Source organism: Peromyscus eremicus, chromosome 14 (assembly GCF_949786415.1).
Source record: "Peromyscus eremicus chromosome 14, PerEre_H2_v1, whole genome shotgun sequence".
Lineage (NCBI taxonomy): Eukaryota > Metazoa > Chordata > Mammalia > Rodentia > Cricetidae > Peromyscus > Peromyscus eremicus.
In genome coordinates, this window is record NC_081430.1 from 2,236,493 (window position 1) to 2,248,984 (window position 12,492).

Consider the following 12,492-nt stretch of genomic DNA (forward strand, 5'->3'; position numbering starts at 1 on the left):
TCCCTGTGACGTCTCAACAGGGAAGTGCCCTTTGATTTTCTCTCTTGATCCCCTAGCTCTAACCAATTAACATTTCTAAACTGTGTTTTCCAGGCCCACCCCAGGGCTGCAGCTGCCCGTCACCCACTCCTCCCTGACACAGTTCTTTCCGAAGACCCTCGGTGTATTACATTCTGTGCTTTGGGAGCCGTCAGAAGGCAGATGTTCCCCTGAGGTTCTCATGGCTCAGAAGATGCTGCCTGCTTCCTCAACCTCATCTTTCCACTAGGTCTGACATCATTCTACATACTAGGTTTGTCTCTGGAACTCTTCAGCTTTAACAATGTACCCAAAGTATGAGCTTTTGCTAGCCCATAGGCTCTTTTGATTTTTATTAAAATTTCTCATTTCAGGATAAAAATCCTGTTAAACAAGCATTTATGTGGCATTTGATGTATGACAGGTAGTATTTTGTTGTTGTTTTGTTTGTTTTTTTCGAGACAGGGTTTCACTGTGTACCCCTGGCTGTACTCTAACTCACTCTGTAGACCAGGCTGGCCTTGAACTCAGAGATGCACCTGCCTCTGCTTCAAAGTGCTGGGATTAAAGGCATGTGCCACCATCACCCAGCGTCAGGTAGTATTTTAAGGGCCCCATAAATATCAATTCTTTTTAACTAGTAACAGACCCCTGGAAATAGGTGGTCATTTAGAGGTGAGAGAGTGGACTCACTCAATTGGCTTCTTCATCAACTCACAGTCCATGAGCTGCAGAGCTCGGATTCATCCCTGACAAGCTGGTTATGAGAACACATTCACACCCCAGAACAGTAAACCACACCTGCAAGCACTTTGTAGAGAATGCACACAGACACACACACACACACACACACACACACACACACACACACACACACCCTTTTCTGACACATGGAAATGCAATGAAATTCAAATGTCCTCAGAACCCAGACATGCTTTAATCTGTTCACTGTGCTGATTCTGAGGCACAGCAGCAGGGCTGAGTAGCTTCAAAAGAGCTTCCTAAATACAAAACATTCATGTTCAGAAATAGTGAATTTTCAGTTAAAAAAAAAAGTCCCCACATAAAGCATTTGCCAACTCCTGCTCTGAACTTCTACTGCCTTTCAAGGAAAATAATCAGCAAAGCAAATAATACGGTTCTAATTGCTAAACTAATAGTTCATACTCTGCTGCAGAGGCAACCTTGCACACTACCCACTCCGTTCCCCTGGACAACATAGAGGAGATCTATCAACCATCCAATGACAGCACTCCATTTCCCAGCTACAAACCTCAGCAGACCCCAGAACTTCACTCCCCGTTCCCGGGGCTGCTCAAGGTCAGATGCAACAGTGAGTCCAGACTCTTGTACTGCCTCACGTCTTACCTCGAGAGACCTCCACTCACTTCACACAAGCAGACAAGCTTTCAATTCCTATACAATGTCTCACTGCACTTTGACACTTCATGTTTTGTAATTACTCATTAATTCACTAGTTTGCATCTGCCACTAGCCTCTAAGGACGAGGGCGGGGGCGGCTTCACTGCGGCATACCTAGCAGCTGGCCAGCTGTGCAGAGATGCTTCAAAGTGAGTCTGTAGAAGAGAATGAGGAAATACATGGCTTCCCTCTCAGGTCACATGCTAGAAATATACAACTCTTAAATTCTCATTTACTATTGGTATTTCAACTAAAACCCAGATTAATTTCCAAAATTAGTCTTAAGTATTCTGATTTTCTTTCAATTCATATGAAGATAAATACTAATTTCTATTAGGAGTTTGCAGATTTCATGATTATAAAGAATTCCAGAAATATTATGAAATGTTACTCTATCAAAATGCAGTATGTATCTTCCCCACAGATGTTTTTCAATATCCATCTAGAGCTAACTAATTTTGACATCTGTAACAATCATTCCTAGAAACTATGGTACAATTTGCCTTATAGTTTTAAGGCCAAAGGCAAGGAAAATTTTTAGTATGCTACAGAAAAGCATTTCAACCTAATCAGAATACTAAAGCATTTTATCATAATCATTACTATGTTATTAATATATTACATAGGAATGTAAAGTATTAGAGAGGACAAGTCTTAGAGTGAGTCCCCATCCCACAGACCCCAGTGCGTCTTAAGAGTCGATGCTGCCGGGCGGTGGTGGCTCACGCCTTTAATCCCAGCACTCGGGAGGCAGAGCCAGGCGGATCTCTGTGAGTTCGAGGCCAGCCTGGGCTACCAAGTGAGTTCCAGGAAAGGCGCAAAGCTACACAGAGAAACCCTGTCTCGAAAAACCAAAAAAAAAAAAAAAAAAAAGAGTCGATGCTGTTGCCATAAGACTTTGACCAAAACAACTTTGGGAGAAAGGGTTTATTTATATTACAGCTGTAGTCCACCATCCAGAGAGTTCAGCACAGGAACTCAAACAGGGTAGAAACCTGGAGGCAGGAGCTAATGCAGAGCCATGGAGGGGTGCCGCTTACTGGCTTCTGCCCACAGCTTGCTCAGCCTGCTTTCTTATAGAACCCAGGACCATCAGCCCCCAGGCATGACACTGCCTACAGTGAGCTGGACCTTCCCCTATGAATCATCAATCAAGAAAATACACCACAGGCTTGCCCAAAGATCAATGTGGTGGGGGCATTTTCTCAGTTGAGGTCCACTCTTCTAGCTTATGTCAAACTGACATAAAACTAGCCAGCACACCCACCTTCCATAGAAAATGTCTGCCCTTATTTATACAACTGGTCTTTGAGTCTTGATTTCCTGGCCCTGCCCCAACTGGCCAGCACTGGGTTTATTAGAAGCTCCTGGGAAACCGGATCTTGAACTGAAAGCCAGCAATAAGGAGAGAGTGGCTGGTGAGTGCCTTTAACACCACTTAACATCTGCACCTTTGCTGCTGAAGAACCCTAAAGCAGTGGTTCTCAACCTTCCTAATGCTGAGATGCTTTAATACGGTTCCTCATGTTGTGGTGACCACCAACTCTAATTATTCTTTATCAGTAAAATTTCAGGAGTCAGATAATGGGGTAAGAGCCTGAAAGATAGAGAGGCAGAGAAGACACCAGTCCTCTCTACCTGCTCCATTCCTTCCTCCAAAGAGAGCCAGATCCTCCCTCTGCCCTGCCTTACCTCTTTCCTCCTGTCCTATCTGTCCTCAATCTTCCAAAACCTTTGTGGTTAATTTGGTCAGTTAGTGGCTAACTCTGCCCTCTGACTCCAAGCAAGCTTTATTTGTTATAACATGATCAAAATACCACACAATACCCTACCTTAAAATTATTTTCATGGCTACTTCATAACAGTAATTTTGATACTGTTATTAATCATAATGTAAATATCTGATATGCACAGGTTGGGAACCGCTGCCCTAGAGGCAGGCAGCCCTGTCTACGTGTGGCCTCTGAACTCTTTCTGGAATTGGTAATACATCCAAACATGTATCCAGTAAGTTCTCATTTGTATTTTTTATGTTTAATTCCATTTGATTGGTCGCTAAGTGAATATTAACTAGAATGGGAATGAACTAGCCAAAACATTTTACTTAACTCACTTACAGGTTCAATGGTATCTAAAATCCCTCTCAAGGTCTGAGTAGAGTCATGTTGCTTTCAAACCATGTTCCTTAGCTTTAGTTTTTATTTTTATTTATTTTTTCGGTTGTTGTCGGTTTTTCAAGACAAGGTTTCTCTGTGTATCCCTGGCTCTTCTGTACCTCACTCTGTAGACAAGGGTGGCCTTGAACTCACAGAGATCCTCCTGCCTCTGCTTCCCAAATGCTGGGATTAAAGGTGCCCACCACTACCACCACCCAGTTTAGTTTTAGATTGTTAAAACTACTCTAAACTACATTATCTTGATTGCTAAATTTTACCATATAACTAACCACAAAGGAATGTGTGTATTCCTCAACTGTCATCCATTACTGTTTCTGCTAGATATACAGATGAAGCACGTGATAGACAAGGTAGTTTTGTAGAGCACACACAGAGCAGTTAACAGCATGTTCTAGAGTAGCAACAGAAGAACTTGGTTGCATATGTGTATGGGTATACACCGAGGGTACAAATATACTTCAGGAGCTTAACAGTCTAAAAACTCCGAACCTGCTGTCTGCTATTCTGCATTTTTCAGAGCTATAGATAGGTTTTAAAAATTTCTTTTTAAGGCTGAAGATGCAAAAGAGACTTTTCTAAAGTGTATACAAAAAAGGAAGGAAGGAGGGAGGGAGGGAAGGGGGGAGAGAGGGAGGGAGGGAGGGAAGGGGAGAGAGAGGGAGGGAAGGAAGGAGAGAAAGAGGGAGGGAGGGAGAGAAGTTATTCCTTTAATTCATGTTCAGGCACAGTGATCTCTTATTAAGTTTACTTCTTACTGGATCACTAATGGGAAAAGTAAGCTAAGGATACAGCTTAAAAGTGTACAAGGCAAATTCTACAGAATCATCAGGGCCTCCAAGAACCAGTCTGCACAAAGCATGGTGTGTGTTGTGTTGGCGCCTTCCCCGTGATTCTACTGAGGTTTGTCTGCTTCCGAGGAACCTTCTGTTACCAACTGACAGGAGCAGAAGGTCTTCACTAGTATCTCTCTATAGTAGAAACACTTCTTATAAATAACTATGACTATAAGAAAAATAAATAGCTCAAAACATTTTCCATCATCAGGATGCCTTTAGTGAAAGAACTACACCATAACTTCAGTGAGCACTTATGTTCCTGTCTCATTTCATTCAAAAGAGACTTTGGGGGGGCGTGGGGAGAGATAAAAATAATTCTATAGAATTTGAAGTAGAAATAGTCTATCAAGATAAGGTGAGAAAAAAAATAAATAATTTCAATGTCTGTCCTGAAAGTCTGTGTTTCCATTATTACTTTCCTTACATAAATGCATTTAAACATTACCTAATTCATTAAACTACATACCCTGGACTCTGCATCATCTTCTTCTTCATCAGGATTATAAGCTTCTGCACAGACTGCAAATATAAAAGGGGACATTTTAAACATCTGTTCATCAAATACATGCAATAAATATCTTTAAAAATTAATCATCTGTGAACTTCAGACACAGGACCCCAAGGCCCCTGAGCTGGTACTGATTTGAAAGCCTTGTCCCTAAGGACTAGAGTTCATGGCACCAGAAGATGCCATGCAAGCTTCCAAAGGAGAGAAGCAGCCAACAGTCCAACCCAGATATGACACTTAGGAGCCACAATAACCACCAGCACGGCAAAGTAACCCCAAGGGTGCGGTGGTGAGAGGCACACCTTGGCAGTAACCAACAGCTCTCTAATTGTACTTAAGATCTGTCAACAAGACGGAAATCATGCCGGGTACTGGAAGTCTAGCCAAAGCGATAGTGAAGTCATGGATCTTGGAGGAGAATCTACAACTGCCACTTTACTAAGCCAGCATAAATCCTACTTACACTCTAAACATTCGTCCTTATCCACAGATAAGTATAGTCTTCACCTTCATCGAGGAAACTTCTCTTTGCAACAGACAGAGACAATTACAGACAATCATAACCAATCAAATGCAGAGTTGTGGAGCCCAGTCACAATGGATACATCTACAAAACACTCCCACACCTAAGGCTCAGGGAACACTGTGGAAAGATTGTAAAAGCCAGAGGACTAGGGAGTTTGCTGTAGACTGTGTCTTCTTGCAATGTCAGAAGCTACACCCATAGTTGTTGTTTGTTTTTTGGCTCTTTTGGGGAGCCCGCCACCCAGCTCCCAAATAAATCATACATGGAGGCTTATTCTTAATTATAAATGCCCGGTTTTATTTTGGTTTGTTGCTTGCTTGCTTTCCTTAAGTTATCCTTTTGACTCTGGGCTTTTCCCATTCTCTTACTTCTGTGAATCTTACTCTTACTCCATGGCTTGCTGTGTAGCTGGGTGGCTGGCCTCTGATACCCTCCTCCTCTGGCTCCTAGATCTCTAGCTCCCTCCTGCCAGATTTCTCCCTCTATATATTCTCTCTGCCTGCCAGTCCCACCTGTTTTTTCTCCTGCCTTGCTATTGGCCATTCAGCTTTTTATTAGACCATCAGGTGTTTTAGACAGGCACAGTAACAGATCTTCACAGAGTTAAACAAATGCAGCATAAACAAAAGTAACACACCTTAAAATAATATTCTACCACACATAGTCTTACCAACACAACTGCCTAAACATGAGGTGACCAAGGATGGTACCAGCAGACATGCTGATGTAGATGGGGAAAGCCCAGGAGCCCTCAACTCTACACAAAGAACTACTGACAACCAAAGAATGCCAAGAGTGGGAGAAACGGTCTTCCCCAGCACACCAACTGGTTATACACTTTCAAGTGGTTAAAAAACATATACATACAAGTAACGTTATACAAACTGAGCAGATTGTATTTGACTATTTAGGAATGTGTGTGTGCGTGCATGCACACATGCATGTTAATGACAATGAAAAAAGAGGCTATGAACTTGAAAGAGAGCAGAGATGTAAATGTGGGACATTTAGAGGCAAGAAAAGGAAGGGGAAATGGTATAACTATATTATAATCTCAATGAAAAAGAAACAATTTTTTAAATTAATGATCATAAAGAGTTCCATGATGGTTTTAAAAGAAAATTCATTAATTACAGAGCAAGAAACTGCTGTGGGATAATGCTCTCATACACTGGTTTAATAAAATGCTGAGTGGCCAGTAGCCAGGCAGGAAGTATAGGTGGGGCAAGCAGATGAGGAGAATGCTGGGAAGTGGAAGGCAGAGTCAGGAGTCACCAGGCAGACACAGAGGAAGCAAGATGACAAGGCAGAACTGAGAAAAGGTCCCAAGCCACGTGGGTAAACATAGATAAGAATTATGGGTTAATTTAAGAGCTAGTCAGTAATAAGCATGAGCTAATGGCTGAGCAGTTAGCAGTTATAAATAATATTAAGCCTCTGTGTGTTTACTTGGTCCAAGGGCTGCGGGAAGGGTGGGACACAGGAAAACTTCTGACATTAGAAACCTACCCCCTAAAATTGATTACATTTAATTTATAGAAATTTTTATATGATAAATCCATGTCATAAATCCACTTTATGACACTAGTGATTGTTTTTTGCTTATTCCTTTCAAAACTGTATTTCTAAGGCAAAGAAATGTTTATGACCTAAAACTTACCTGAGAGAACATGAACAACAAAAACATCTAAGGATGCCATGAAATAATCAATTTAATCATATAGCTATGAGAAACTTTCATGAATTATTCATAAGCCACTTTCTCAGGAAAGTGTTGCTAATACTGGGAGTATTTCCTCCTGGTCTTTGTCAGAGTTGAATTTATACTGCATACACAGCCTGAAAATCTGCTTTCTGTTCCCTTAACACTAAGAATGTTTGTGTCACCAGAAACAGTAAATATTGTTAAGGACTACAAATTATGTTGCCTTGCTATAATTAACTCCATTCCTAATACTGAGCATTTAACTGGCTTTTTATTACAATATTTTTGCAATATTGTACTTCTTTACCATAAATACATGTAGACATTTTAGACTATTCCAAATGTTATTCTGGGAGCCAAAAAGGCATGACAAATCTTAAGGCATATTTATTACAAAAGGCTGCACCCATCCATTGTTCTACAAAGAATACAAAAAGGCTCTCTGGCTACATAAAAGAGCTGGGTGCCCACACTTAAAATCTTTGCCAATTTAAAAGAAAGGATTTAAATATTTAAACTATTAAATACGAACAACTACCAAATACCTTTGACTATATATATCTCCTTTGTTGTCATTTATGGGAATGTTATTTCCTTTTTGACTAGTTTCTTTTTCTCTTTTTCTTTTATTTTTTTTTTTAAGGACAAGGTCTCTCTATGTAGCCCTGGCTGTCCTAGAATCCACTATGTAGACCAGGATGACCTCAAACATAGATATCCACCTGCCTCTGCCTCTCACATGCTGGGATTAAAGGCATGCACCACCACACCTGGACATAGCCAGTTGTTGAACATCATTTTACACTTAGACTGCTCAAAATAATTTAAATCAACTTACTTGTTAATGTTTATGACAAATTTTCACAGATTGTGCATGTTTGTTTATGCTTAATGTAGTAATGAGGAAGGAACTGCCCCAATGTTTAACTTTAATGACTTAACTCCAACATTAAATATCACAGGAAGACCCACTTTATGAGCTTGGAAACCATTTTCTCAGTTTAGATTTGCTACTTTTCTTTCATTTTTTAAAAAGGTATATATTTTTTTAATTTTTACTTGAGTCTATATAGAGAGTTTATTTTGGCTAAGATATAGAAACTGAAAGATCAAAATAATAATAATAATAATAAATAAGGATCAAAAATGCCTTCCCCAGGGTCTCAAGATGGTAGCAATAATAATATTTATCTTCTTTAGTACCTTTATCATCATTATTATAAAACACAACATAATCTTTCTTTCTGCAGGCCTTGCTCTATGCAGCCATATTAGTAGATCATCCATGTGTGAGGGGCTAGAGAAAGCCACAGACATATAGTGGGCTTGGGTCAGGGATGCTATTAAAGAGCCTACAAGGCACAGTAAGCCCCCTCCCCTACAATTAACCATTTCCAAACACAGCATTATCTGGTATCAAATGCTAATAGTACTGAGGCTCAGAACCCCTGACCTAGAGTACTCTTTCTTATTCAATCTCACAATCCTACAAGTAGGTAACTACTTCACAGAAACACCAGGACATAGAAAGGTCAGGGTCAAACATTCTAGTAAGTGACAGGGCCCATATCTGATCCTAGGACTGTCTATCTTGACTCCAGAACCCTTGCTATCAACCACTGTTGTATACCTACACAATTTGGGAAAATTTGCCAGCACAATGCCTAGACTTCAGTTTGTCTCAGAAATTCCAGCAGAAACAGGGTTTCTTGGGAGCAAACTCAGATTTATAGACCTCCAATGATTCATAAAACCAGAATGTCAATTTGTAAGTAACTTCCTGGACGAAGTATGAAGTCAGCATGACCAGTCAGTTCTCTCTCTGCAGAAAACCACAAAAGCAGCCAAACCATAATTAAGAAGTTGCTTGGTGATCAGGAAATGGGAAGTTAAGAATTTATCAAAGAAAAGTCTAATGATATCAGGCTGGATAACATACATGCGCGCGCGCGCGCACACACACACACACACACACACACACACACACACACACACACACTATGGATCATCTGGCTAATTTGGCTTCCATACTTAGTTGGATTGGCTACAACTTTCCACCAGGCATGAAAATCTCTTCTAGGTGAAGCTCTGTAACCTTCCCTTCCCATGAATGACAGCCAGACAGGGAACAGGATGCTCTACCGTTTGTACAGTGAAAAAGGAAAGCACGGGCCAATGTTAAAGGTTTTGACTTTTCAGAGGGTGACAAAGGGAGATTAATCCAAATGGAGGGTGCTTGTGAGGATGAGGACCACGAAGGTGACGAGGTCATATGATCAACACATTCAACAGGAAATGAAATAGTGAACATGCTTGGTCCTCCAGTAACTTGTGGTCTATGGCCCTGCCTCATTAGTGCTGTCTTAAGTTTCAGTTCACAGAAAGCATCCTGATCCCCTATTTCTAACCTGCTGGTCACTATCCCCTACCTAAAACAACCTGGAATAAAAAATCTGTTATTTTCTAAGCAGCTTACCAATTATCTCAATGTTGTGTATTACTTAACAACCCTCTAATCTGAGTATCTACTTTATCATACAAGGTGTGTTTGTGGTGGGCTATTAATTTCTTTAAAGTCTTTATTTTGTCAATATTGTAAGGACTGATTCTTGGCTGCTGCAGTTGTTTCACTGGACTAGAATTTACCTCCTATACCCCAATGACACTTGTAACTCTGGAGAGTTACTGTGGTGGGCTGAGCTACAGTCCACTGAGCAATCCCAACTGTTTCCTTTAATTAGAACCTACCTTATTTCCCTTCTTCTCCCCAGCCCCAAGGTAAGTCAGATCAAGAGTCATGGGTTGGGGAAACAGTGTGCTTACACTGTACCCATGAAGCCCCAAGTTTACTCTCTACCACATACCCACGCACCCCCCCCACACAAATAGACATGGTACCCGTGAAGCCTTGAGTTTACTCTCTACCACCCACTCCACCTACACAAATGGACATGGTGCCCATGAAGCCCTGAGTTTACTCTCTACCACCCCCCCACACAAATGGACATGGTGCCCATGAAGCCCTGAGTTTACTCTCTACTTCAATCACCCCCAACACACACACACACACACACACACACACACACACACATACACACACACACACAGGGAGGAGAGGTCTTGACCTTTCACCCACACAGAGCTAATTTAGGTGTGTTCATTTCAGTGAGAACCCTTTGTGCTCCTCCAAGAGTGTGGGAGGAGTCACTGTCATCACTTAACACACCATGTTCTTCCAAACATGGTAAACTGTGCTTGTCTTGCCACCCTCTAGGGACTGACTGGGTACTCTTGTTCCCTAGCAGGGACAGGGCACACTGCCTGGCTTGATGCACATGTGAGAGACTGACAGGTGAACAGTCTTCCATGGGCCTTGAGAATGGAGAAGCTGTTTTTTTTCCTCTAGCCCCCAGTAGCACACCAGTGTTACAGACACCCAGGCACATTCTGAATAGACAAAGAAAAGCTGCTCTAGGTTATTTCTTCAAGAAACAGGGACATAGAGAATGAGGGAAAATAAGGGCTTCTATTTTACTCACTAAAGAGCGGAGATTAAAGAACTCGGTAAATACTTGAGCAAAACGAATGCATATCGGACTCTGTCTGGATGGCTTGTCGAGACAGTCTTCATGTAATTTGTGCTGTCTCTTATTCTACCAGAAACACAGTTACCTTTTATCTTCCAGATAATCTGAAACTCATCCTCAAACTGAATTCTTTACTCTTTGGAAACTAAACAGTAGAGAGAGAGTCTTAAGATCTATTTAAGTTTCGCTGTTCTACTGCAATCTGTGTATTTGGACAGTATACTGGTTGTTGAGAATAGTCTAGGAATTTAAGCACATCCCCACACTGCAGACAGAGTGTGTGCACTGGTGTAGCCAGACAACTGTCACAGACTGCAGAAGCAGACCCAAGAGAAGAGCTGCATCGACTTTCCATCCTGTGGAACTTGGCCTTCCGTCTTCCTACACTCTATTTATAGAGTGGTAGACAAAGGGTTATGCCAACTCCAAAGTTTGTTGTTTTTTTAAAAGCAAGATCCCTCTTCTTACTCCACTGGTTATGTTTGAGATTCAGTACAGTCAGATAACCTGATATTTGGCAAGAATAAAACCACATTGGCATCTTGGTTGACAAAGACTAATAATGAACTCTGTGAGCTACTGAGTACTCAACGCTGATCCTGTATGCCCTTCATAAATATTCATTCGAAGAATGACAGGCAAATATGGCCTCTACACAAAGACTGTGGTTCAGAGACCTTTTCATCTAGAAAAAAACTGTCTTCTGCACAATATACAAAAGTTGAATTTTGTGTGTTTTCAATGCACTCAAATTTTTGCATACTTATTTTAATAATAATTAACTTAAAATAAAGTGCATATAAAGGCACAGGTGTATTAGACAACAGAGTTCTCACTCAAGATGGTTAAACTTAGCTTATTGGAGTGGAAATGCCCTCCTACATGAGAAAAAACTTTAACTTTTATAATTATCAGTGAAGAAAATGGTTCCCAGGGCCAAAAAAAAGTGTTTCTTTAAAAAAAAAGTGAAAGTACAAAATATACACCAAATGCATAACAGATGCATAGTATATCTACAGTAAAATCTCACTGAGGCAATGGAGGGGGAGACTTGGGGAAGGTGATAGAGACTGAGCACACCAGTATGAAATGTACTCGCTCTGGCTAAGGGAAGCAGTGAGGTGACGCCAGGCTTCCCTTCACTTTGGTCTCATCTTAGGTCAGGCAGTCTGGTATGTATCTGCTCTCACCTTATAGGTCGTGTTTCTATTGCTGTGTTAAGACACCAAGACCAAGTCTACTTGGGAAGGAAAAGGTTTATTTATTACAGCGTGTAGTCCATCACTAGGATTTCAGGGCAGGAACTCAAGGCAGAAACCTGGAGTCAGGAACTGGTGTAGAGAGCATGGAGGAGTGCTGCTTACGGGCTTGCTCAGCCTGCTTTCTTACACAGTCCAGGACCACCCAATACTGCCACCATCATCAGGAAAATGCCCTACAGGGCTTCCCTACAGGGCAATCTTTTCTTAAGATTCCTCATCAGGCAGCCAAGAGTGTGAGACTGGACAGACCATGGACCTAGGGGAAAACCTAAATGTTATTATTTTTTTTTTTTTGCTAAAGGAACTTGGCCATAAAATGACTTGTAATGACATATTCATAGACCAATGTCATTCTCAGTCATCATCAGAGAAGCTTCCTCCTGCAGTAGGTGGGAACAAACACCCACAACTGGATGGTGTGCAGAGTCAGAGATCTTGGACTGCTCAGTCC

At 41.2% G+C, this 12,492-nt stretch overlaps 1 protein-coding gene across 1 annotated transcript in view; it reads right to left on the reverse strand.

Annotated features, from left to right (window-relative positions):
* Nucleotides 1-12,492, reverse strand: part of Prkar2b (protein kinase cAMP-dependent type II regulatory subunit beta) — a 98,624-nt gene that overhangs the window by 35,215 nt on the left and 50,917 nt on the right. Inside the window, exon 3 of the mRNA XM_059279459.1 lies at nt 4,920-4,972. Coding sequence (XP_059135442.1) covers nt 4,920-4,972 — 53 coding nt within the window. The remainder of the gene's footprint in view (nt 1-4,919; nt 4,973-12,492) is intronic.